At 39.0% G+C, this 27,636-nt stretch overlaps 1 protein-coding gene and 2 long non-coding RNA genes across 8 annotated transcripts; 1 reads left to right on the top strand and 2 right to left on the bottom strand.

The window, feature by feature from the left end:
* Positions 1–1,221: 1,221 nt before the first annotated feature.
* LOC101473488 (putative ferric-chelate reductase 1) lies at positions 1,222–27,498 on the bottom strand. Its single transcript, XM_076885860.1, has 15 exons — positions 27,093–27,498; positions 13,269–13,405; positions 10,255–10,352; positions 9,840–9,984; positions 9,015–9,218; positions 8,625–8,726; positions 8,328–8,472; positions 7,475–7,582; positions 6,669–6,784; positions 6,308–6,394; positions 4,682–4,773; positions 4,019–4,077; positions 3,504–3,641; positions 2,527–2,558; positions 1,222–2,440 (listed from the first exon to the last, which is right to left on the bottom strand). Exons 1-15 carry the CDS (start codon positions 27,277–27,279, stop codon positions 2,351–2,353), a joined length of 1,740 nt encoding a protein of 579 aa, XP_076741975.1. The 5' UTR covers positions 27,280–27,498; the 3' UTR covers positions 1,222–2,350.
* LOC143419368 (uncharacterized) lies at positions 15,322–19,797 on the top strand. Of its 3 annotated transcripts, XR_013099339.1 has the most exons (6): positions 15,322–15,471; positions 15,764–15,843; positions 16,918–17,009; positions 17,735–17,892; positions 18,319–18,376; positions 19,322–19,797. It is a non-coding gene; the product is annotated as an uncharacterized LOC143419368 (long non-coding RNA). The 3 variants fall into 3 exon arrangements; XR_013099338.1 differs by lacking the exon at positions 15,322–15,471 and having other exon boundaries at positions 15,478–15,843; positions 18,322–18,376; XR_013099337.1 differs by lacking the exon at positions 15,322–15,471 and having other exon boundaries at positions 15,478–15,843.
* Positions 21,831–24,023, bottom strand: LOC143419367 (uncharacterized). 4 transcript variants are annotated; one of them, XR_013099334.1, is made up of 5 exons: positions 23,768–24,023; positions 23,156–23,281; positions 22,948–23,001; positions 22,554–22,675; positions 21,831–22,411 (listed from the first exon to the last, which is right to left on the bottom strand). It is a non-coding gene; the product is annotated as an uncharacterized LOC143419367 (long non-coding RNA). The 4 variants fall into 4 exon arrangements; XR_013099333.1 differs by having other exon boundaries at positions 22,948–22,998; XR_013099336.1 differs by having other exon boundaries at positions 23,156–23,276.
* Positions 27,499–27,636: the final 138 nt, after the last annotated feature.

Raw genomic sequence — 27,636 nt, 5'->3', positions numbered from 1 at the left:
CAATGGTAATGCCAGGAGAGGCAGTATTAGTTCTGTGTTACATTAATGTGTAAGGAAGTGGAAGAAGTGTGTGTCCTGTAGGAGGCAGTAGAAAATGGATGCTCATGTTCTGTACATGCCCTGAAAGTAAGGTTCAGTAAACCAGTGCAACGATACTCCGGTGTAAGGCTCAGTTATTGTATTTTTATTTTTTGAAGATGCAACACACACGCACACAGATATACACACACTGGCAGGTCGACCGGTCAGGGCGCCGTCAGATCCTGACAGGACCATGCTGAGGACAGACCGGAGGCACCACCCCATGACATGAGTGAGATTATGAGAGCTATTGCTAGCTCTGAAAAGACGATATTGGACCGTATCGATTCAAGCACGAAAGATTTATTATTCCAGAGGTTGGGACATATTTTTTCTGCACCTGCATTTTGGTACCTGAATGGCAAGCTCGCAAAGTCATCTGCTCTTCGTTTTATAAGCTGGAATGTTAAAGGTATAAATAATCCGGTTAAACGCACAAGGGCTTTTACTCATTTAAAATCATTGAGATCCGATGTTGTATATCTGCAGGAAACACACCTCCGATCAAGTGAACAAATTAAACGAATTAAACTGTTTCTCTGCTTGTCTGCATTGCCACAAATTGTTCTATTTGGTGATGTATCATAGAACTGTACTATATAGTGTATGTACGTTTCTGTGTTTGCTAGTAACTACCATCAACCTAAGGTCTCAGCTAATTTATCTTTGCAGAGATGTTCATTTGATTGTAACAGCAGTAGGAAAGAGCAGTAACAAGAGTAGGACAGCTAAGCTAATTATGGCTAAACATTTGGAATTTAATGAAAGCAAAAATTGACCTTGCAAAGATGGATAGGTTTATTTAGAAAGTCAGCTATTTACATTTAGTGTTCGTCCCAAGTAGGAGATTTTGAATTGAGTCTAAATTGACCGCAAATTTACTTACATCAAAACTTCTGAAGATGCAGGTTTCTGTGCAGCGGCTGAAGTCTGTGGTGTAGAGGGTGAAGAGGAAGGGGGAGAGGATGGTCCCTTATGGTGCTCCTGTGTTGCTGATTACCTTGTCAGACACACAATGTGGAAGACGCACATATTGTGGTCTTCCTGTCAGGTAATCAACAATCCAGGACACTAGAGAAGCATCCCCCTGCATCGCTGTTAGCTTATCACCAAGCACTGGAAAAGTAAAAAAAAAAAAACATGAACCTCACAGTGCTCGCCGGCTGGTCCGGGTGGATGTAGACACGATTGAGCAGATAGATGATGGCGTCCTGTGAGACGGGGCTGGTAAGCAAATTGAATGGGATCCTGATGTGGTCTGACAATGGGTGAGATCTGGTCCAGGATGAGCCTTTCCAGGGTCTTCATGATGTGGGAGGTCAGTGTCACAGGCCTGTAATCCTGGGGGCCACTGGGACGTGGCGTCTTTGGTACAGGGACGAGGCTTGATGTCTTCCACAGCACTGGGACCCTCTTCAGACTCAGCATGAACAGTTTATGGAAGACTCCACAAAGCTGGGGGGCACAGGCCTTGAGGGGACTCACTCCATCTGGTCCAGCAGACTTGCCTGAGTGGAGTTTCTTCATTTGCATCTGAACCTGGTAAGCATTTAACACTACTACACTGACATACATAATTTTCAATTTAATGAAGTTAAAAATTTGTTGTCTTATTGTCAGTTGTTATTGACAGCAAGATTATTAGAAATATATGAAAAAATGTACATTAAATGGGAAGTTCAGGAGCTGAATCAATGACAGTTTTTTTTTTTCAAATGAAAGTGACAAAGGTGCAGATTCATACATAGATGCTGTCATATTAACAGATGTTAATGTGTGAAAAGGGCTTTAACCCTCCCATTATGATGTGGGTCGAGTTGACCTGATTTAAAAATGTAAAAGGAAAAATTGTTAAAAGTACTTTTTAATACAAAATTGCTGTTTGGCTTAAAAAATGTAACCAGCTTGTAAAATGAAACTGGTTTACCTGGCAGCCAGAGTGGAGGCTAAAGGCGACTGAAACTACTTCTTTCTTTGCAACTGTGAGACATATTATACACACACACACACACACACACACGACAGTAATGCTTGGCCCAGTGAAATTGAATGCTGATTGAAAGTACACCTTAATTATCAACTAAAAGCAAAAGAGAAAAAAAACATAAGTAATATTTTTTAAAGACATTACTGAGAAACTTTCCAGGATTCGCCAACTGATGGATCAGTGGGTCTGAATTTCCAGTGCAGTCTCTCATCAAGTATGTTAAAATTGATGATAAAATTCAACAAAACTACAGGGAAACACTCTGGAAGATTCTGCTGCTGCTCATTTTTCTCCAATTCCAACCAGAAGTGCCACCAAAAAGCAAAGGTTTCCCAGAAGGTACACAGCGATCAGGCAACTGTCACCTTTGACCTGACAAAAAAAAGTAAAATTATATTAGAAATACTCCATCTTGTGGCAATCAGTGATTGCTTGCTTTTATATTTCTTTCAGCTTACCAATGCTGATTCCATTTGATCAGCAGTATCATCTGAAACCCAGAGCAAAGAACAGTGAAATATTGCAGGGCACATTAACTGAAGTGAACTAAAGCAGTCAGCTATGTTTTTAATCATTTTATTTATACAGGTTGAGTTATGATATTAGTTTTAAGCTTTAACAGAAGAAGAACAATTTGAAATCAATTTAAATAAAATTGAGTCGAGTTGAGTAGTTGTGGTGATTGAAAAAAAACAAAAAAAACAACAACTTTCAGAACGATAACAATGTGCTGGAAGCTCTATGTAAACATTTAGCATGTCAAGTTGCCATTGGTCATGGAAAGTGTGTGCGGCACGGGGGGGTAAAACATTTTTTAAAAATCACCAAACATTAACCAGTTTTTGTAGACACAAAGAGGTTGTGATCATATTTTTTTTTAATAATTTGTGTGACTGAGCCACACATTGAGCCACAGCATTGTCAAACTACACGTGTCCAAAATTGGATAGTCTCAGTTGAGACATTTCAATGCAAGTTCTCTCTGATAACATTAGGTTGGTGGTGCATGAGCTGAGCCTTCGTGTATAGTATTCCCAGAGTATTTTCATGCATTTAATAAATCGAAAGATAAAGATTCCTTTGTCGCTGTACTTCAGCACAGTTAAAGTGTAACAGCTTTTGTTCCAGCAGACTACCATTGAGACATTCTTACGCGTTTTCACTCATCAATTCATAAATACCAATATTTGATGCTGCTGTGTTATACACAGAAAATCTTGTGATACAGTGCTGTTTATTTTACCCATCCAACCACATTCTGAGGTGTACAGGGGTTATACTCTTCGCTCAGTCAGCTAAATGCTGCTGAACTGATCAGGTGGCTCTTCACCGTGCAAATGGACTGTTGGGTCTAGATTGGTTTTTGTCATTAAAGTGTATATGGGTAGTGATGATTTTTTCCTTCATCACTGAAATGCAAAAAAAAAAGGCTTACCTCTGTGTTTAACTACCCAATCATGGACCTCCAAAATGATGATGAAGAGAACTTCCCAGGCAAAGAAGCCACCCATCACTTTCAATAGCCACCCATCATCACTGTCAATCCTGTCCAGGCCTGTAAATATGGCTGCCACTGTGTGACACAAAGAAGCAGGCATTTTAAGACGAGCAGCATGGGTGACAGTGTGTCTGCTATTGAAAATGTTAGCATATCCTGTACATAGCTTGTACTCACTACAGCCTGTACATACTTGTAGTTATAGAATATTCACAACATACTTCATACCGTGTACATTATAACATAATAGACCCATTTCTGTAATATACTTACATATCTATATTATTGCTAATATATATTGTAATATATCTATATCACTAAGCACTTCTGGATGGATGCAAACTGCATTTCGTTGCCCTGTACCTGTGCATGTGCAATGACAATAAAGTTGAATTCTATTCTATTCTATTCATATATGCAAGATGGTAGAATGAAGTAAAACACAAGCTTACCAGCTATAGATTTTATTACCACCGCATTTAAAAAATGTGTCCAGTTGAACAGATACCTCCTATCAAAGAAAAGAGAAGAACTATAAAATCATCAGCTTCTGAAGTTCTTGTCTAAGATTTCTCCTGCATCCAATTTATGAAAACAAGTATCATTACTGAACATACAATTTTACTAAATCTATATTTCACTTAAAAAATATTTCATTTACTGAGTCTGGCCTCCAAAGCTACAACCAGGCTATATTTATTAAAAGCACCATTATTACTAAGAGGAAGGAATAACTTTCACGAGTCATGTGCAAATTAGTTTCCTACTTGGTGTTTCAGTGTGAAAGTGTGCTCTGATAAAGCACATGCAGGCTACACTTTGCAAAAGTTTGACATTTTAAAAACTTTTATGGCTGAAGTATGAATACAACTCTTAGGGTTATCAAATAACTTTATAACCTCACTTTGCCGCGTGAGCAGTGCATTTAGTCATTAAGCATGTACTGCCCCATTCCTTTGGTTTATCGTGTTTTCAAAATTTGTTAAATAATTGTAGAGAAAAAAAAAGTGAGGCCATTTTTAAGTTTTTTTTAAATAATATTTGAACAGAGTATTCTTAAATGTGTATAGGCATGATATAGTATATTAATTAAACACACACAGATGGATACATACAGGTGATGTTGTGGTCCGCAGCGCAGCAAGGCCCCGATAGGCTGGATGAGTGAGAGGATCATAACCAGGCACCCCAACACTGGATGTGCTCCCTGGATACCAAACACATTAACAGTGCTAATCATGTGGCATAAATATCAGTCTGAGAGCTGAAACACACAACTAAAGAGTGCTTAATGAATATCAAGAGAAAAGAAAAAAAAACACTTTGAAGGGGTATATTAATCTTGCCTGTGGATGCAACTTGCAGACTGGAGGAGCTGAGGATTGATCTATGGACCTTCTGTTTGATAGATGACTTGCTCTACTACCCAAGTGAAGGTAAAGCCTCCACAAATAACCCCAGAGTGAAAAGTACGAGTACCTTTGAGAGTACCATGAGAACTTAATCATTTCTAGATGTACCTCCCATGAGGGGCACTTCTGCTCCACTTGCCTTTTGTCTTAATGACTTGCAATATTGGCTTATAAATATGCACCAACTTTTTGTCATCTCCATAGTTTGCATTTTGTCCTTTAGGTTTTACATGGTGTCGCTATTCTCTTCTACAATCACATCACAACCAAAAGCTGGAGATGATCGTCCTCCTTCAGTCTGGTTTTGCCAGAGGGTCCTACTGTTACACGGGAGTTGTTTCTGCACACCAAAGCCAAGGGTTGGAGGGGTCCATACCTGGTTGGTATGGTTATCGCATTCATATTAAGTTGAATTATATTAAACTCCCTTGGCTCATCCTTCTAATGTAAAGCACCATGAGATGACTGTTTTATAAAAAACTAAAGTGAAACTAACTGGATGCAGCCCACAGATTCCATTTATCCCTCAAATTATTTCTTGAACCTGTTCATATGTGGATTGGTTGTCAAAAGGCATAATGTTTCTGCATCACTACTACAACTGGTGGAAGCAAGCTTTTGGTGATAGTGGGAAGGAAATATTCCCTTCTTTTCTGTTAGAAACCTCCAGCAGAACCAGGCTCAGGTGATGCAGCCATCTGCTGCAACTGGTTGGAGGTGATGGGGAGACACGACAGGCAAAATGTTATGGACGAGAGCCAGAGAGTAACTAAGGATTAAATGCAAAGTGGTGTATAAACACACTCTTTGCACTTTCTAAGCAACAGGTCTTGCATAGGTGTTTGGACTATTTAAAAAAAATGAATGGCTGATAATTTTCTTCAAACAGAAAACAAAGTCCTTGTTTGTGCCTAATGTAATTAAAACTCTTGATGTCCACGCAATATCAACTAAATCTTCAATGAGGAACGTTTGGAGTTCTTTTTAACTTAACTATTTTGATTGTGAAGCACTTTGCAGAAATGATCTTGAAAAGTGCTATATAAATACATTTGTACTTAAATATAGGGTTTAAAAACTGGGATTAAATGAAATCTAAATGTTGCAACATAATTTGGAGGGTATTTGCATTCATATAATCAACAATTTGTATTCAACAATTACCCCCAATTCTGTGTGAACAACACATAAAATTTAGTTGGAATAAATAAGAAAATAAATATTATTACAGAGAAACACGGTTTTATCATTTGATTGTCGCTGTAATGAATAGTACAAAACCATAACTTAACTAAGATTCTTAGAATCTAGCAGAGTCAGTGTACTAACCCCAGACCAGTCCTGAGAATGAACGAACACAAGGATGAAAGCAATGATTGTGGCTGCTACCGTCAGACACATTGCTCCAACATGGACCTGGAGGAACACAAAGAATACAGCATGATACTGTGGCAGCTAAACCAATACATTTGTCCAGATAACATTAGGCTTGGACCAAGCTGTCTTACAAGTCTATTATATCTTGGATTGGATTGGATATCTGAAATTACTTATGAAGTTAATATTTTTAGTCATGAAATTTATTCTGGAAACACACCAAGTTTAAGTTATTTTCAAGCCTAGTTTAGTTTACAAAAACTTTGGTTCCACATTGAAAAGATAATACATGGTTTTGTCTATGATGTCTCACCATAAACCAGAGATCTTTGTCGCACATTTTTTTTCCCTTGGCCATTTTTTTTAGATATCGGGCAACCATCATGCCGAGTGATCCTGTGGTCATCCAGGCAATCAGCATGAGTGATCCTGAAACACAGTTAAATATTGAAATTCTCTCCACTTCTCTTTGTTTTAGGAGTTAAGATGAATTTCTTCCCCTGGAGTAAACATGTGGTCTGTCAACTGACTAAAAATTTAGAGCAGAAACATTTGACAGTAGTCGTCAAATTCTGGATTTAAACTAATGAGTCAACAGAGCAAAGGTAATATAGACAGTGAGCAGCCAAACAGCAACCTTGGGCCAAGAAACTGAGTCCATTGCCATAATTACAGGTATACCATTAGCAGAAAAGCGGCACAGAAATGTTTTTCACATCTTCAAAATTCTATTAGTTTTCAAACATCTGAAGATTGTTATAAATTATTGTTTTGCATATCCTTGTCTCATGAAAAAGGACAGTTATTGTTAAGAGACCACCCATCTAATGTGTCCAACCTCATCCACTGTTTTGGTTCCTTGTTTGTGTAACTTGTGTCTGTGAAACATGTGCAGTTCAATTTAAAGGACTGCAAGTCTACTCAGTATTATAGATTAAACACTTTAATCGTGCTAAAAGTACAAATGAAATGACGTTCCTGGTAGCATTTATCTTCCAAGGACTTTCAAATCATTTAGCTGTGAACAGCTTAGCAAAAAATGACAAAGGACTTTGCTGAGATTATTTTGGACTAAAAAACATTTTTATTTTACACGTATCACTTGGTGCAAGGTCTTACCATGAGCTTTGATGATATCAGGAACATCATCTTTGCCAACAACAAGGGGATTATTAATATTGATCCTTTTATTGCTGGTGAAGGTACCCATATGGATTCTTATTGATCCTGTAGGAAAGATATATCAAAGTTTACAGACACTTGTATATGTGTATGCATGTGTGAGTGTCACACAGGATAACATTTAACCATACCAACATTTAAATTTCACAGAATAAGCTATGAATACGTTTCCACATACCACAACCAATCTCTCTCTTGTGGTGGCATAAATTGAAAGTGGGATTCATGAGTGAATAATACATAAAAGGAAATAGTCTGACATTGAACTTGATGTGAAAAAGAAAAAGTGTAACATGCCTAGAAAAAAAAAACCCCATTGGTTGGAATAATGAAAAAAAAAAAAAAAAAAAAAAAAAAGGTGAGAGTGAATATGGCCAAAAGGCATCAGCTTTATGTGCATATAATACATTCAGCTAATAGCTAATGCATGAGTAGGTGCAAGTTTGTAATCTACTATTTAGATACAAGCTGGGTTAGGATTCCTTTTAAGGAAAAAGACTAAGCTTTGCATGCCTATGAAACAAGTTTCATTTTCATAAACTGGTAGAGACAGAGGTATTAAAAGTGAACTCATTTGACACTTTTTACATTATTGGAAAAGGAACCACAGTCAAAGGCCCTGCATAACCGTTCCAAGTAAAAGTATTTACTGGAGTACAATTGTAAACAATAAAAAACACGTGCTTATTAGATCACCTGCAAAGTATCATTTGAAAGAGACCTTTCCAAACAGTTTAAAAGACTGACTTGTTTGGTGTAACAAACCATCTGACACATCAAATTATGTTACCATTGTTGCTGGGTCCATAGGAAAACAAGAGGTAGTAGGACTGGTTGAAACCAGAAGTCCCCTCAATAGAAATTGTGTTTGTGGTAGTAAAGACACAACTGATGACACTGTTCTGCAATGACGTTGTTATATTATAAACATTCCCCTGTTGGAAACAAACACACATAAATCTCAGATGTAATTTATGGAGTAAGATGGAATTCACAAAAAATACACATGCAGTTCACTTTTTCCACAGAACTGAATGGAAACATTCTAGCCTTGTATAAATCGCTGCTATCACAAAAAATGTAGTACCAGAGGAAGAACTTGTGGCTTTGATCGTCCTGTTGAATACATATGTTCCACCTCAACTTGTCCATTGCTTTTCATAACACAAACGTAAATGTCATCATTTCCCTGGGGAAAGACAAATTTGGAATGAATTAGCCTGTTTTACAAGTTGTGAATGATTTAGCGTTGCTCACAAAATTGGTGGGAATCATCAGAATATTTTATTAGTCCTATAGGAAATATGCAAATTGGAGGTAAGTGAACAATGACTGTGATACAGCAGCTTTTCACCAACAGGTGCTCTTAAATACAAATACACCAAGAGGCTTATTGCTGTTATTGCTTAAAAAACAAACAAATAAACAAAAACCTAACTTTAATTTCAAGGGACTGATAATTTTGTCTTTACATTACCATTCTTTGATCATCAGAGAATCCAAAAGCAATATATCCTTCATAAGGACCAGTCATCTCAAAGTGGACAGCTTCACCACCGGCTAACATCTTGGCTGACATGAAATAACAGCTAGCACTGACTGCTGGGTCACAGTTTGAAGGCTGACTGAAGCACACCTTGGTGACCCCACAGTCAGCACTAGAGATGGGTCCAGCTGATTTCTGCACACACAGGAAGAGAAAACTTTGGCATCATCATTTTGAATATACTGTGTAATCTTATTTTTTTATTTATACGGCACCAAATCACCAAATCTGGCGTGTGGCCAGAAAGAGAGTACCAATTTGTTTATTTGGTAGTTCAATGAAAGGCTTCAGTTTGGTAAAAGTGAGAAAAAAATGCATTCACATTTGCAGTTTTGTCTTGTTATACAATATTGGAAATTTTAAAAACAAAATGCTACATTTTCGGAAATATTTGTGGGCATTTTCTTGTTTGTTTTTGTGCTACTTGAACACTAAATTGGCCCTCACATGAGATGACAGTGTCAGCAGTGGCCCACAGCTCATTTAAGTTTGAGACCACTGTAGTAAATAAACTGGTCCTTATAACCATTCACACACATGCACTGTGACGTACAGACTCGAGAAACTGGTGAGTGAACCACCAAAACCTAAGCAGACAACCTGCTCTATTTTCTGAGCTGCTCAGTCCCAGAGGAGTTGCAGAATACAGAAGATGGTAGACTTCCATCAGCCTCTAAGCCAACAGATAATAAATCAGTCCATTTGTAGGATGAAACTGCCAACCAAACTATGTTCAAAACAGACATTGTTACTTACAACAAGTGATCCAGGTTGTAAACTGCCATTGTCAGTGGATGTAGTGAGGGCACCTGCAGATCTAGCAGCTCTGCCGTTAGTGAAGGTCAGGACAGGGCTCGTCACATTGATCCAAAATGTTGTAGAATTCTGCACAAAGGATGCACTGCAGCGACACCAAAACCAGTGTGAACTGGGGTATAAACACCTGAGCTTTATGAAAGTGCTTTGCTAATTTGAGCAAGGCAGACAATGAAATTATTCTTGTTAAAATGGAGTTTTTCCTTTCCACTGTTGCCAAAGATCTTGCTAATAGTAGTGATGATTGTTGGGGTTTTCTCTGTATGATTGTAGGGTCTTTACCTTACAATATAAAGCACCTGAGGCAACTGTTGTTATGATTTGGTAAATAAAATGTAATTAATAGACCATTTACCAGAAATGAACAGCTTTGATGTCTCTTGATGGTTCTGATCTCCATGTCACCTGAACGTAGCTGCTATTAAAGCCTGATGTGTGGGACACAGCCGAGTTCTGGACACACATTTGCATAAAGGGAGAGAGAGTGCAAGTGACATGCCAAACACAATATACCTTGCTGCATAGTTTTAATTAACTTGTCACAAAAACTAATGACACTGTATATAGGACACGTAAGTCATATGTTCTCTCCTGCACAATGCTGCACATTTTCTATACTCAGCCACATTTGTTAGGTGTTTTGTTGTATGTTGTTATACATTTCCCTTTTCTGCTCAGAGCAGCAGAGTACCAGAGATTTTGTGGTTGTAATACAGTCAGATGTCTAGTAGGCCTATAATTTTTGTCTCTTTGAATATAAATGGCATAATTAATCCAATTAAAACAGCAAACATGCTATTGCAATTGACAAAGACTAAGGTTCAGATAGCATATATACAGGAATCTCATCTCACTGATAGTGAACATACAAAATTAAACAGAATGGGACACTCCAAGGTATATTTTTCCTCGCGTAGAGGGGTAGCAATTTTGCTTTCCAATAAAGTAAATTTTGATTTCATTTCCGACCACAAAGATAAGGAGGGAAGATACACTATGGTTAAGGGTAAAATAGATGGAGTCTTAGTTAGTCTGCTAAATGTTTATATGCCTCCAGGTAGCAACTGGGGATTTTACTAACAGATACTTGAGCTATTCACAACCCAAAGCCCAATATGTGGGGGTGATTTTAACATAAGACTGGATCCTAAAATGGATAGTTCTAATGGGAGGACAAATACTAAAAGCATTAGTAAAAAGGTTAAGAATTACATGAAAGAGCTTGGAATAGTGGATATATGGAGATTCAAGATGTTATTGTCATGTGTCACACAAGAAAAGGCATTTCTCCGTGCAATGAAATTCTTTTTTTGTTGTCCACCCATAGATGCCGACTAATATATACAATAGAAATAGAACATATAAATACAAATAGCACAAAAAAATAAATGAAGACAGAAACAAAGACAGAAGAAGGAAACAAAATATGGAGATTTGAAACAGAGATATGTGCAGGGAACATAACCTTACTGTACGGGATTATACCCACTATTCCTCAGCACACAATGTTTACTCCCGAATTGATTTTTTCCTGATGTTTAAAAGCAACAGGTACAGATTATTTTTTTAATGTGTCATCGATACCTGTACCATTTCAGCTCATGAGCCTGTGTATTTGACACTTAATATAAACAATGAAACAAAATCTACCATCTGGAGGATAAATACAAACATTCTGAATACAACTGAAGTTAAAGACATTTTGAAATTAGAAATTCAATCTTATTTAGAATATAATGATAATGGTGAGGTTTCAAAAGTAACACTATGGGATGCTTTAAAAGCATGATCTGATATCTTTGTGTTGGTGTTGTTCCCACATCATCATGACCAATCACATTGTTGTGACGCCATACTTTGGAAAAAAACGCCGTTAAAAAAAAAAGTACTTAACTTGCGAGAAACCGCCTCTGTCTGCCGATCCAGCAAAATTCTGAATTCTTTGCATTTCAGGATACTGTTCTTTAATAAACGGTAAGTATTATACATATTGTCCTTGCAACATTGGAATTTCATAAATGAATGACTCACTTGGCTTGCAAAAGTATTACGTCACAACAACGTGATCGATCACTTGCAATGTTGAACCTTGAACAACATTTATTATGATGATGTGGGAACAACACCAACACGAAGATATCAGATCATCCGCTTTAAAAGCAGTAGTTCGTGGTAAGATCATAGCCATCTCCTCTGTGCTAAAGAAGTGCAGAAAGCAAAAACTACAAGAGCTAGAAAGTACATTTATAAAACTAGTGAAAGAACACTCAGTTTCACTATGTAACTCAGTCAGGACAAAAATAAAGGAAGTATGGAGGGAGACAGATGCGATAAATATAGAAGAGGTTCAAAAGAACCTTCTGCTTACAAAACAACGGTACTATGATACAGGAGGAAAAGCATTAAAACTTCTGTCATAAGGTTAAGAAAACAACAGGCAGAAAGAACAGTCTAGAACAGTCTAGAAAGAGGAACCCATCGAGGATGTGGAGCTTCCGCACTTCTGTTTTCTCTATTTGTCAATATATAAGACAAAGCGTAGAAATAACAGGGGTCCCCCATGGGTTGCCCTATTTGCTGATGATATATTGATTTTCTTGACTAATCCAACTGAATCACTTTCAAATGTGATGAGATTGTTAGACGACTATGGTTTTCTTTCAGGATATAAAATTAACATTAATAAAACTCAAGTATTAAAGCTTAACTACCATCCAACAACTAAAATTAAAAACGCATAACGGTAAATGGAACTGGGACTCAGACCACATCAAATATTTGGGGGTTGTGCTGACTGAAGATCCAACTAAACTGTTTGAAGCCAATTATGACCCTTTGCTCTCAATGATTAAGAAAGACTTGCAAAGATGGAAAACTGTTCCCTTCTTGACGCTGCAGTCTCGGGTGGAATCAATTAGGATGAATGTCCTCCCTCGCTTACTGTATCTATTTCAAAGCTTACCGATTTGGATACCACAGAAACATTTTGAGGTATGACAGAATATTGGCCAAGTATATCTGGCAAAATAAAAGAGCAAGAATTAAATATAAAACAATGCAACTATTGGAAGAAAAATGGGGCATCAGTTTACAATGCCTTTGTGACTATTATTATGCAGCCCAATTAAGACCCCTGATATGTTTATGTTCACCAACCTATTCCTCAGGCTGGAAAGATGTTGAAGGGACGGTTATAAATGGGGTGCCAATTATGGCACTTTTGGCAGATAAGAACATTGTTATTGAAAACTTAAAAATAAATATATTAAAAAAAAAAGAATGACAGCAAAAACTTTGGCATCAAACTGATAGCAGACTTAAGTTCCAGTACATAAACATGCTGCTCAAATTAACTTCCAGAATACTCACAGCTCTCTGGCTGCAGGTGAGGAGTTGAGCAGCCCCTTCTGGTATGGCAAAGGAACCCACAGGACTCTTGCTTCCCAGTTCTCTAGCCTCCAATAGGAAACCAGTAAATGGTGTAGAGGCTGGACCCTGCAGCTCAACTTGGAATCAGAAAAACAAAAATGAAGAAGAATGAAACTGGTGTTATTCTTTGACAATAAGATTTTTGAAAAATAACCTTAGTCACTTTTAGGGCTGCAACGATCAACTTACTCAAATACCTTTATTATTTCAAAAAAAGAGAAAGAAAAAAGAATTATCAAAGATTTTAGGAGGAGTTGATGCTTCATTTAATGCATGACTGGAGAGCTCAGTTGTCAACATGTAAATGCAAGCGTGTCGCCCACATCTGCGGCTAAAACATATTTACAATAGAAATGTTTCTAGGAGCATGGCTGTGCATAACAGTCATGACAGCCTTAAGCCCAAGCAGCCTCTGTTTACACAAAAAAAACTGATAACACAACAGCCGCAGTGACAATGATGTTATCACAGTTTAACATGGAGCCCGAGTCAGTCTACACACAACACAAAGAGCAAAGAGGTTCATGTGGAGTGAAAGAAAACATTTTTCTAGCGCCCAAAACAGCAGCACTTCGAAATGTAACCACCATTAAAACCTTTACTCGAGTCCTTCAGTCTCCCTGTTTAACAAGCACCAACGTGGGGAAAAAGGTGAACTTTGTAGCTGCTTTATCCACTGCCATTTGTTTTACACAGAAAAACATCTACCGTAAGTTACAAAAGTTTCATTAAAATATACTGATGAACTGTTAACTTAGACTGGTACAATGCCTAAATCAGGCAGCTTGCTTGGGGCTAAATGGCAGCCATTTCGCTTTCTATCACACTTACACCTCCAGAAAGCTGGCGCGACTAAGACTGTGAAAGGACCCGACATGACTCAGCACATGTTGTCTATGCTTTGGTCCACCAGCACCTGGCGTGTACACCCTTGGTACCTTACCAGAACCCAGTATGTCTCTCTTATACCAGGGGAAGGGTGGCGCCGATGTCACCACAATATTGAGGCTCGCCGGCCAGTTACAGAAGAGCCACGGCTGCAACCACCTGACTGCAGCATCATGAAGTCACTTTGCCAGTTGCTTCTCCACATGCCAGAAGCAGTGCCAATGATCTTTGGGAGGCCAAGCCATCACATCATTTGTCATCGCTGTGGCGGGAAGGCTCACAGCAACAGCTTGGGCCTTCCCTGAGAGCAGCGGCAACAAGCGGAGGGTTCGCTCTTTACCCAGCCACCGGCACGCCTCCTCTGTAGCCACAAAGACCCCTAGAAACACCCTAGGGGTGTTCCTTCTCCACCATCCGGTAAGCGTCATGGGGGAAATGGCGGGGGAGTTTTCCAACACCTCTGTCTGATGTTCGACTTGGGGCTGCAGCATCACCAGTCATTTGCGATGCACTGCTGCCTGCTCCTGTTGCGTCGCCACCAGCTGCATCACAATCTGACCAAGCGCCTCAGTTGGTTGCACAGATTAGGGCTCCAACATGATCCAAAATGTCATGTGTGGCTGTGTGGCAGGCAGGATGAAGGACCCAAATGCAGGACTCGTACACGGAAAAGGAAACTTAAAGCAGCAGCTTTATATGCTGGGAAAAATACTCCATAAAATAAACTCATCATAAACAAGCCAAAACCCTGAACATGGAAACTAAGAACTAAACACTGGATAACTAGAAACAGAAAGACTATAGGAACAATGGAAACCAGAAACACTGGGACAACATGACAAGAGGCAGAGGAAAACACAGGGCTTACATACACAAGGGAGAAACAAGGGAATGACACACAGAAGGAGAGCACAGCTGGGAGTAATCAAACATAATAAAAATAATATCAATAATCAAAATGATAAATGGCCTGTATTTGTATAGTGCTTTACTTAGTCCCTAGGGACCCCAAAGCGCTTTACACTACATTCAGTCATCCGACCATTCACACACTGGTGATGGCAAGCTACATTGTAGCCACAGCTGCCCTGGGGCGCACTGACCAACACGTTCTCACTCCCAACTCGTCAAACGTGTGACGCATGGTCAGGCTCCCTCTGCTGCACTTATGGACGCGCAGGGTACCCCTCTCGCGTCGGGAATTGACGTGAAGGGTCCTCCGATTGAAGAGATTGCCGGGAAGTGCCTGTTGTCGGTATATTTAGACATTTTCCAAATCACATTGTAGTGACGTATACAGAACACAATAAATTATATAATGTAAACAACTACCTGAAAAACAGGTAGAACGATACTTTTGTATGGTTTATTGCATTTACGGAGGGAGTGATGTATGCTGGGTAATGGCACAGCTAGCGACTGGGTGACTTTATTCACCCGCTTCGGCTGTTATCAGTCCATACATTAGCGTTATTAGCACAAACCAGTCCCATAGATATGGGCCATCTCCTGCTAGATTGTTCAGAAGGTTGTTCTCATCCATCCAGATGGAGGATCACTAACAGGAGCGTGGGAAGACTCCAGAATCCACTCTGGCTGGAATCCGGTGGATATGCAGTGTGTACAGGTAAGACCATTTAAACGGACAGCATTTATAGAATGACTATTAAAAGTCAGCGAGTGTCAGTAATGTTAATGTGGTTATGTTAGTAATACACCGAGTGCTAATATAACAGCTTTAAGATGCATTTGTAGATGTTATTACGTGTTTTACCGTCTTTATGGTGCTAGCTTAAAGTTACGGTGTAAACGTTAGCTTATATTGGAGGAAAGCTGTTACTGGTTAAACGATGTTAGCACAGAAATATTAGCTTCTATCATGACTGATGAAGTTACTGGTTAATAAAGTTTTCAGTAAAGTGTTTAATCGCAGCCACAGATTGACAGCAAATATCTCGGTTAGCTTCAGTGCATCTATAATAAATATGTGCAAGTTTCAGTGCTTCGTTTAAACTGTATGATACTTATACTGACCCAGGGTCAGTGTAAAATACAATCCTAGCTGTGTGAACAAAGCCTGGCTCCTTTAATCCTGCATGACAAACCTCAGGATGCAGGTTATTATTACTCTTTCCTGCTGGCACACCTGTCACACCTGAGAGTCAGCTAGAAACTTACAGTGATGTGGACATCATGCAAAGACTGCCAGACTCTGTAATACTGCAAATGATCAGTGACTCAGGTTAACACTAAACTTTAAACGGCACCTCTGTGTCTCTGTGTGCTGAACATCTAGGATTGGGTCAGGCTGCATTGACTGTGGGACTTTAATGTGTTAAAAGCAGGTTGAAGACGGCTCAGAAACATTTGAAGATTAAAATTTAGCATTATGGCTGCTGGTGGTTTGTAAAGCCTCTACTCAGCTGTATTTTTGTTACTAATTTATGTTTGTTGTTGTTTAACACAGATTTCAGAAGAGCAAATATGCTTAATAGTTTAACTAGATTTCATTTGTCAGTGTGGGACTGCTGAGTCACCTGAAGAACTCATTTCATTCATTCTCCACATGATGTTCATTTACAGAAATGTTTCACAGGAACTGATTCCTCCCAAAGGGTGAACTAGTGTGTTTCCATAGATTACCTCTGTATGAATGTACTTCTTAAATGAAGGCAAGTGTTTGTCCTGTTTTGTTCCTCAGGTACAGTACGTGATATCAAGGGCAGGCGGTCAACACTGGGGGAAGACAAGAAGCAGACGTACTTCCAAGAGGGAGCTGCAGTGAGGTCAGAGGTCAGAATCTGAAACAGCTCAGGTTTATATTTTAGAGGTTATAAAAAATCAAAATGTATTTATAAAGAAACCTTTAAATAATAGTCATAATTATGATTATTATAAGAAATATCAAACATTTAAGTGGATTTTCTGTTACACATATTGTGTTAGCCCTGTAATAAACTGGCAGCCTGTCTTTGTCCTGTATCAGCTGGGATAGGCTTCATCCTCCCGCAACCCTGAATTGGATACATTGTATTCCAATTATGTAATCTGATCATTTACAAACTCAAGGTTTATAATCAAAATGTAAGTAATAATTATAAAATGGGAAAGCAGAAATAAGTGTGACATGAATGTAAATGTGTGAGCTGACATAGAGGACAGCTACATGCAGTCTGAAAAACCTTTGTTGTCAAGTTTGCAAGTATGTCAGCACGAGACATTCTTACATAGAAGAGACATTAAAGTCTCTAACTCAGTGAAGCATTATTGGTCCCATCTGTTTGGATAAATATAGTAAGTTGATGTATGTCCATTTATTGACACATTTTCTTAAGTGCTTATCCAGCTCAGGATCACAGTGGAGCTGCAGCTGGATATGTTCACTAAATAAACCTTACAAAAGTCAACAATAAACCTGCATCCATGTACGTTGTTGTCCACAGGATGAGAAAATCAAACTGGAAGACTGTGGAACATGTTAATAAATGTTTGTGTGTTTATGCCTGTGTCTTTCACAGGAGGCGCTGGAAGGTTTCCCTAATAGTTCCTGGTGAATCAAAGCAGAACCATAAAGGTTGCTGGATTGCATGATGGCCTTACCCCTGAGCAGTCATCCTGTTACAGGAGGAACCAGTTAGAAGCTGTTTTCAAAGTAGCTGAGCAGATTTCATCTCAAGTAAGCAATTAAGTGTTTGTTCGTTTGTTCTGCCACTTAAAGAGCATTTAAGGACGTCTTTCGAGTGTCCAGTTGAATTAATTCTACTGGCTCTCATGGTCATTTGTGATTATAGACATATTTTTCATGTTCATCCAGCTATTTAGTAAATTCTATCTATTTAGTAATATCCGTCAGCTATAAAATGTAATATAAATATAAAAATATCTAAATATCTCCTGCCCTTTATGTTTTAATGATGTAAGTCTGTTATCGTGTTACATTAGCATTCCTCACATATCAATGAGATGCTGTACAGTACAATCCTGCTGACACAGCAGAGGGATAACGACGGCTATTCAACATCGTTACACGACACATTCGAGCTGCATGATGCAGACAAAGTGACTAAATCATCTTTTTTGTGGTTTATTGTCTTCAAACCAGCAGACAAAGCTGATGGCAGAAGATGTCGGAGAAGAACTTCAGGCCGTGGACTGAAAAGGTATTTTTTTCTTGTTATCAAAAGACATTTGGAGTGGCAGCTTCTACAACTGGTTGTGCTAAAGTAAAGCTTACAGTCTAAGAAACCACAGTGTTGATATTCAGCACAAAGAGAAAAGCTCACTTGTTTGAATTAATTTACAATCATAGTTTTATAAATTCTGACTGTAAAGAGCTTTTACAGCTTTGATATTGTTTGACACTCGATATCAGGTGATGGGTTTAATTTAAAGGTTTCTGTGTCCCAATGAGCCATTCACACTGATCAGTGTCAGTTTAACTGTAACACATTCATTATTTAGATTCAACAAAGAAATAACTGAATGTAAAAAATGGCAGCCCTCAGGCAGGTTTATAGAGATATATGCATGCATTATGAAATTTATGTATCCCAGATAATTGTTATACATCTAGTCATGGCAGACCTACCTCTTCCTCCCAAGTTAACTGCAACCCAAAAGAACTAGTGGGGCTATTTACACACTCACAACCAGTGTGGGGTAAAAAGAGCCACCAAAAAGCTGTCAGCCACAGATGTGCTAGAAGAGTTAGAAGCTCTACTTATGGAGAAACTTTCTAAGTCTAACAGGGGACAGGTACTCCTGCCCAAATAACATGATATAACCCCACATACAGCCCAGCCATAAAGTGAACCAAGTCATTTAGTTAAAGACAGCATGGGACCAAATGCATGTAACCAGCCTGCATCAACCTGACATTTCTTCCTCCTGAATTAAATGAATGAATGGATGAAAGTTAAATGACTACAAACCTAAAGCCACTAGTTCCCACACTGGAGCTCCCTGACACTGTGTGTTAACCGTATTTAGCTTGTATCAACAGTTGTAACAGGCTAAGCCACCTGAGACACTGCATTGAATTTGTTCCTGTCTTAATGATTTCAGCTGACTGGTTTCAACTCAGATATTCTGCTTTTTCCTTTCAGTAGATCAAAGCAGCTCGTGCTGCTTCTGCTTCCAATTTAATGGCAAGAAGAAGAAGAAGAAGGCGAAGGCTTCAGCGAAGTGGCGTTCATGGTCTCAGTGAACAGTCACGGTCACACACTGCATGTGGTTTTAAAAGCAACATGTCTGTTCACCACAACAATGGAGATGTGTAATATTAGTGCAGCTACGGTTTGTTTTTGAACATCAGTTCTGTTTTCTACTTTGATCACTTAGACCAAAAAAGTGTTGTTTTCAGATTCTTTCTTTTACATCTATAAACCACCTGTTCATTTTTTTATTACAATTAGTTTCACATGAATGTTAGTGTTTCCTTTATGATCTTTTAATGCTTACACTACACTGTACACGTCTACATTAGAGACATTTCTGTTGACTCAGAGTTGTGAAATGTTCTTTTGTTTGATGCACAATATGAAGTTCATAGTTTTCTTACAAATAAAACTCTAATGACAAACATGAACAGCTGTGCTTATTTCTGAGACATGAGTTTTTGAGTGTGTTCATATTTAGACAGTGTGCATCTGTCTGCTGAAACTGTAATGGTGAACCTGAGGTGATGGTCAACAGAAGGCAAATATAAAACAATATTGAAGTAATGTCTTTACCCTCTGCAGCGTGTGGACGCTGTGCACACAATCACCTTATTCACTGTAGTAAACGTGCACCGCTAGCTCACATGACTGACTGTCTCCATGGTTACATCGTATATTATTAGCTATGCAAACAGCTTCCAAAGATACCGCCATAGCTCTCTGCAGCTGTAACACTTAAACACTTTGCAAATCATTTCATGTTTTTGATAGTTATGAAGACAGAATATGTTTTTAAGGTCATGCTAGGCGGTTGCTATGGTGGTTGCTGTGGACTTGGCTGGACCGCGTCCGATTCCTGTTATTAGCTGTCCGCCGCAGGAAGGCTGCGTTCCATTTACAAGTAGTGACAGTCTGCCGCAACTCGAACTCAAACCCCACTTTGTTCTTTAATTATAGGCCTTTTATAGCCGTTCATGACACGCACACACACACATAAAGCACTTTGCCTCACCATGAGAATGCAACTTTACCTAACCTAACCTTAAAGTATCTGATATAGGATAGAAAAATGAAGCAACCAGAGATTTAATGATGAAGACTCTGGGTTCTGTAGTTCACGTTTTACAGTCCTGAATGACTCTTTGCATATGATTTATTGAAGAGGACTTTAGAATGCACTTTACATTTAGACTGTTGCTGTTTAATTTTTTACATTGTTGCCGTGTTATGTCATGAATAAGGTTCACCTGCTGGGGGTTTGATGGATCAGCTGGACAATACAGTCAAAGACAGACTTCATTCATCATATGCAAGAATCCTAGTTGGATTTTTGTTGTCACTCGTGTTTTTGAACCAAATATTGAAAACAATTCTGACAGACTGGATACCTGGTCAGGTGTACATTACCTTGTACTCAAGCATCCCAGGACAGAGCCCTGCCCCACCGTGAGCCTGGGTGGATACGTGGTTATAATATAAAAGGACCGATACTGAATATGAATATTTCATGAAAATTGAATTATAATACGAATTAGTAATAAGGGTTTCTCTGCGCCCTTATCTACCCCATACTCAAAGAGCTGCGGGCAGAGAGGGTGACAGGCGAGGATGGCACTGAAGAGAACATGCTCGGTTTCTGGAGTCTCCTGGTCCTGTCAGTATTAGTAGGATGCATCTGCTGTGTCTTCTCGTGGATGCTCACCTACCTTGACTCGTTCCAGCCTGGTATGGATTTCCCAACACTGCAGACAGTGGCCCACGTCAGAGACGTTTAATATTGATTACATATGTCTGAATTGCTAACCCTAACCCTAGCTCAACAGACCACAGTGCCCTGGACTGTCAGTATTATTACATGCTGTGAACATAAGTAGCTTTGATCACAGTTTGTTGTAAAAGAGAAGGAATATTGGAAAAAAGATCAACATTGTGATATTATTTCTTCCAAACTGACCAGAAACATGCTTGTCAGACTCTCACAGCAAAGGATCAGACTCACTGTGCATGACAGCTCAGGCCAATGATGTCTGTTAGATTGTCAGCTGTTCAGTGCTTCTGTACAGTTAGGGTCACCGTCTCTATTTCAGAATAATTAATATGCGGAAAACACTAAAAGTTGATTGTCTTCCAATATTCTAGCATAATTAAAAAACTTTGACTTTAAGTACATATTATTAGTCCTAATGCCAGCATGATTCTTCATAACTCCTGCTTTGAAATACTGAACTTTAAAATTTACCTGATGAAAGATCATTTACAGTGGCACTCTGTCAGGATCATTCTGACTGTAAGATCACTGTATTAATCTGAATCCTTCTGAAATGTGCTGTGAATGAATGCTGATGCAACTCACTGTGGGAAAGCTGTTAATAAAATGAATCTGTGACACATGCAACACATTCACAGAGGAAGAGGACACAAAGGGAGGACACGCAGAGGCTGTGTTAAAGTCAGAAATCCAAATCTTTATTAAAAAACAGGCGGCGGTAACAAACAGGAAGACAAGCAGTCCATCAAACAGTCTACAGGGTCAAACATACAGAGAATTCAAACAGCAGTAAAAAATAACTGGACACTGAAAAACATAAAGCAATGTGTGACGCAATAGAAGGAAGCAGCGCAGTATATTCACTGAATTATCATCAATTACAAAAGAGAAAAAGGACGATTTCTAAGGATCATTTTCTTAAATGCAGTTAGAGTGTGGCTGGTAAAGATGGAAACATACAGAATGTAAACTGTGTGAGTTTGTGAACTTTGTTAGTAACAAATGAGGTAAAAAAAAACAAAGACAAAACACAGAAAGAGGCTCTCAGTATTCATTAATAATTAGAAAGAAAAATTCTGGTCGTGGATTTTTACAGTCTTAGTTCCGCTCGCTGTCATCATTATAATCATCATGATCAATGGCGAGGTCCTGAGGTGGGTGGGGCTGTCTCTGGTGATGTCACCATGAAGGAACAGCATCTGGCACGTGTTGGTGAAACATCCCAGTACACTGGTGTAGTTTCCTCTCCAGCTGTTTGACATGTGACACTTGAACATTAAGGGGAAAAAGAAGAAACAGTGTTAGGTCAGGTGACCACTTGGTTTCTAAAGTAACTGACAGGAAGTAACCAGGCCGTTAGAAATGGATGGCATGTGTTTAGAGTTACTGTAGTTGGGTAACTCTACTTACCAAAAGCAGCAGCACACAGATGAAGGATCAGATGCTGAATGTTGCAGGAACATGCTCATGTGTGGTGGTCATTCAGTGCTGCTCCGGCAGGTTAGACAGTCCAAGACTGATATGCTGCCCATCTGAGAGTTTGAAAACACACATGCAAAGATTTATTTTGTATTACAGTCAAAGTTGGATGTTCATTTTTGTCCTTTAAAAATGTTTGTGTATTTGAAAGCACTAACATTTAAGGATGACTCTAATCGTCTCTCTCTAAGAGTGTCTCCTTTAAAGGGGAGACAAGTGTATCCACTGATCCACGTCACTTTACCTGGATAATGACTCCTCCACCCTTACTCAGAAACACTCCTAATATAACCAAGCAAATAAATAATATTGAAGATTTACTTACATCATTACAAAAACAGCAAAAACATCTCCCTTTGATTCCATTTCTCCATTCCTGCTGAACATCAGGCAACAAATATTTCAATAAATCACAGTAAAATGTAAAGCACATGTTTTCTCTGCTTTGTCTAACCTCTGCAGAGCCTCTGTCAAGAAAAACATAACTGTAAGCATAAAACAAATATACATTCATAACACGTCACTGGACAAACCTCGGTCAGTTGATTTCCTCTGTGCAGTGCAGACGAGCATCAGTCAGCGAGTGACTCTGCTGGTTCTTCTGAGGAAACACCACCGTCTCTCCACACCGTCACCATCTGTGAGCACAAACTGCTGCTCTGCCAGCATGTAGGAATCACATATCACACACACAAGGGTGAAGAAACATCAGAGCTCAACTTTGGATACTTTAGATCTAAACAGATCAAAGCAACTCTTAGTTTCAACAATCAGTGAAAAGACAAACAATGATACCAAACTGATTCTGTATGAATACAATATGGTATTTTCAATACAGCTGTCAAATTAATTTATTAAAACTAATACAGATATATGTATATTTCTTTTGATAAATTAGTTTGCTAAATTATAAGAATATATTTTTATTTTTTTTTCATTTAACAATTGCAACTGAAAGAAATTAAATATTGAACAAAAATATATTGTCACATTCTGAGCATGCTCAGCACGCTGACAGACTTGAAGTTGCTACAGATTTTAAGAAGTGATAATTATAGGGAAGAAACTTCTCTTTTTCATCCGTTTAATCAAACATTTGATGCCTCAGCTGTCTCAGTCTATAGCGTTCTGCAACTACAACTAACCTGAAGCTTGGATTTGGCTGCAGGTGCCCCTGTACATCCTTCTCAGCAGCACACATGTGGGTACCATTTAATCACACTTCTTCCTGAGCTTTGCTTCATCACAAGACCAAAGGTGGCATCCTGTGTCACAGTCTTATCATCATCCAGAAGAAACATTTGAAGAAACATCATGGAAAAGAAACATTTACGCGCCTCCTGGTTTTGTTTTCTGATCCTGCAAAAAGACTGAGGACAACAAAGCCCAGAGAACACGAGATACACAACATTTTTGAAATAAAGTCTGCAACACAGAAAGAGCTGTGATCAAGCTATTTATTACTGCGCCAACACACATCAAACATCACAGTTCAGTCATGTCAGCGCTGCCACAGAAGTTGTGCTCCTCCTCCTTTATGCATTCCAAGGAAGAGGGAGGAAGTTACAAACTGATCCTACCACACTTCAACGGATCAATGGTTAAGCTGTTTTGTGCCCTTGGCCTTGTCAGCACCTGTAAAGGGAGTTGTTTTCTCAAACTGCTGACGCTGAAGTAAGTTCATCTAGTTTTAGAAACTTTCACTGAACAGTCTATAACAGTGTCACAACTAAGCATATGCATAAGCACTTAAATACTTAAAATGAGAATAACAGAACATTTCTATTACAGAGGCTAGAGCCTGTCCCAGTAGTCACAGGTAGAGCACACCTGGACAGGTCACCAGTCTGTCAGAGGACTAACACAGAGACAGACATCAGAGTAACAAATCTATTTAAAATTAATGTAAGTTTGCTGCAGCTGTATGTATGAACATGTGTTTCTGTGCTCACAGTCCACCTCTCAGGAACCTGCAGTTCACTTTTAGTCTACTTTAAACAGACCTCACAAAAGGCTGATGTGGCTGGATCAGTAGTCTGATTTAAGTACGATACCTTTGGCCAGGGATTAATCTGGTGCATCGCTTCACTGCAGTCTTACGTATTTTCCCCACACCTGAATAAAAAATACTGATATATACAAATAACAGCTTCAGCTGATGCAGCCTGACTCAATCCTAGATGTTCAGCACACAGAGACACAGAGGTGCCGTTTAAAGTTTAGTGTTAACCTGAGTCACTGATCATTTGCAGTATTACAGAGTCTGGCAGTCTTTGCATGATGTCCACATCACTGTAAGTTTCTAGCTGACTCTCAGGTGTGACAGGTGTGCCAGCAGGAAAGAGTAATAATAACCTGCATCCTGAGGTTTGTCATGCAGGATTAAAGGAGCCAGGCTTTGTTCACACAGCTAGGATTGTATTTTACACTGACCCTGGGTCAGTATAAGTATCATACAGTTTAAACGAAGCACTGAAACTTGCACATATTTATTATAGATGCACTGAAGCTAACCGAGATATTTGCTGTCAATCTGTGGCTGCGATTAAACACTTTACTGAAAACTTTATTAACCAGCAACTTCATCAGTCATGACAGAAGCTAATATTTCTGTGCTAACATCGTTTAACCAGTAACAGCTTTCCTCCAATATAAGCTAACGTTTACACCGTAACTTTAAGCTAGCACCATAAAGACGGTAAAACACGTAATAACATCTACAAATGCATCTTAAAGCTGTTATATTAGCACTCGGTGTATTACTAACATAACCACATTAACATTACTGACACTCGCTGACTTTTAATAGTCATTCTATAAATGCTGTCCGTTTAAATGGTCTTACCTGTACACACTGCATATCCACCGGATTCCAGCCAGAGTGGATTCTGGAGTCTTCCCACGCTCCTGTTAGTGATCCTCCATCTGGATGGATGAGAACAACCTTCTGAACAATCTAGCAGGAGATGGCCCATATCTATGGGACTGGTTTGTGCTAATAACGCTAATGTATGGACTGATAACAGCCGAAGCGGGTGAATAAAGTCACCCAGTAGCTAGCTGTGCCATTACCCAGCATACATCACTCCCTCCGTAAATGCAATAAACCATACAAAAGTATCGTTCTACCTGTTTTTCAGGTAGTTGTTTACATTATATAATTTATTGTGTTCTGTATACGTCACTACAATGTGATTTGGAAAATGTCTAAATATACCGACAACAGGCACTTCCCGGCAATCTCTTCAATCGGAGGACCCTTCACGTCAATTCCCGACGCGAGAGGGGTACCCTGCGCGTCCATAAGTGCAGCAGAGGGAGCCTGACCATGCGTCACACGTTTGACGAGTTGGGAGTGAGAACGTGTTGCACTGACAGAGGCGAGCACAAAACACAAAAACTGGGTCACCACACTCAGGACCATGACACGAAAGGACCCAACACAACTCGGGTATATGTTGTTTATGCTTGTGCTTCATTTCCCACTTCAGCAGCATGATGTCGGTACAAGCGGTTACTAAAATAGAGAAAGCATATTGTTTTGCCAACCTCCCCCTGTCAAGATGCCCTGAACCTGCTGTTCCAGCCCTCCTCTGCAGCCAAGCCACAAACCATACTTATCACAATGCTTTCATAAAATTTCTGATTTAAAGACAAATAATACATTTTTAAATTAGATTAATACTTTAAATATATAATTTAAAATTTATTTAAGTGTAAAACTCATTCACTAGCCAACCTAGTCAACGGAAACACGCACGCACACCCACCCACCCACCCACCCTCATCCAGGAGATACAATACTGTCAACTCTTTTTGGTTAAGAGGTGGAATCTGACCAAAGAAAGGGTCCACTGAGTTTTTATTCTCACCAGCTAAAAAACAATTCTGTTTTACACTGCTGAAGAAATACCTTAAAGTACAAGTCATCTTTATTGTATTATTACTATAAACTAGAACAAACTCCCAATTAACAGTTTGCATTTTATTCAGAGTCAGACAGTTTTCAGTCATGTGATGATCACAAAACAAAGTTGTACTATATTACAAGCTAATCTCCAAAAAACATCCCAAATTGTAACTTGTATTTTTATTCCTATTTATCCCCTTCGTATATTTTATTTATATATGTCTCTGTGTGTGTATGTGTATATATATATATATATATATATATATATATATATATATATATATATATATATATATATATATATATATATATATATATAATATTCTGTAACTTCTGTCGGTGCTGTGCTTTTGGAAACCGAATTTCCCAGAGGAACCCACCCGAGGGATTAATAAAGTTTTATCTTATCTTATCATAGTTCACACGCTGGTTTGCCATCTCCCACAAAATCACCTCCAAAACACACTACAAATTTCACCAATAATTCATTTCCTTATAAACCACTGAATCGAGTGACATACCAACGGCCGTCAAGCTTTCTCTCACTCATGTTTACTTACCTATGACATCCTCTCCGAGTCCGTAGCGCCTTTGCTCTGTAGTGACAGTGAAGGGTGACGGTGCAGTCTGTGGGCTCAGCCCAGAGTGGTGGAGTTCCATGTCTTCACAGCTGTCTATAACCACACCTGAGCCGTGGCCCCGGACCAGCGGAGCAGTGCACAGCAGCAGCAACACAGGAAGAGCCATTGCAACAAAAGTATTTTCCAGTCGACTCCTCTCTGTAGTCAAGAAAAACTGCAAAACAGAGTATCACAGTACTACCGACGAGCGGGGTGGAGCACTGCAGGTGAATCTGGGTGCGACGCTCGATACTTCTGTTTCGACAGCATGTCGAGTTTAGAAACGGTAGATGTTTTGAAATTCCGTGATTAAATACACCCACGTCACGTGACCATGGAGTTTCCAAAGGTGACTTACTGTGTTCAGGCGGAGGAGGAGACGGGATTCCTATTTTTACAAACCAGAGCACACGCGTGTGTAAAGGAAAATGGAATTGTTTTTTGGGGTGTGAATTGGGAAGACCAGTATATGTTCATAAGATTG

Source organism: Maylandia zebra, linkage group LG1, assembly GCF_041146795.1.
Source record: "Maylandia zebra isolate NMK-2024a linkage group LG1, Mzebra_GT3a, whole genome shotgun sequence".
In the NCBI taxonomy this organism is placed as follows: domain Eukaryota; kingdom Metazoa; phylum Chordata; class Actinopteri; order Cichliformes; family Cichlidae; genus Maylandia; species Maylandia zebra.
This window is presented reverse-complemented; position numbering and strand designations above follow the sequence as displayed.

What these genes read in the sequence shown, in the direction of transcription:
- LOC101473488 (XM_076885860.1), bottom strand. Translation starts at nt 27,279, where the DNA reads ATGGCTCTTCCTGTGTTGCTGCTGCTGTGCACTGCTCCGCTGGTCCGG. An exon ending in ATCAAAGCTGTTCATTTCTG is followed by an intron (nt 9,985 to 10,254) that starts GTAAATGGTCTA and finishes GTGTCGCTGCAG; the next exon opens with TGCATCCTTTGTGCAGAATT. An exon ending in TGCGGACCACAACATCACCT is followed by an intron (nt 4,078 to 4,681) that starts GTATGTATCCAT and finishes TTTCTTTGATAG; the next exon opens with GAGGTATCTGTTCAACTGGA.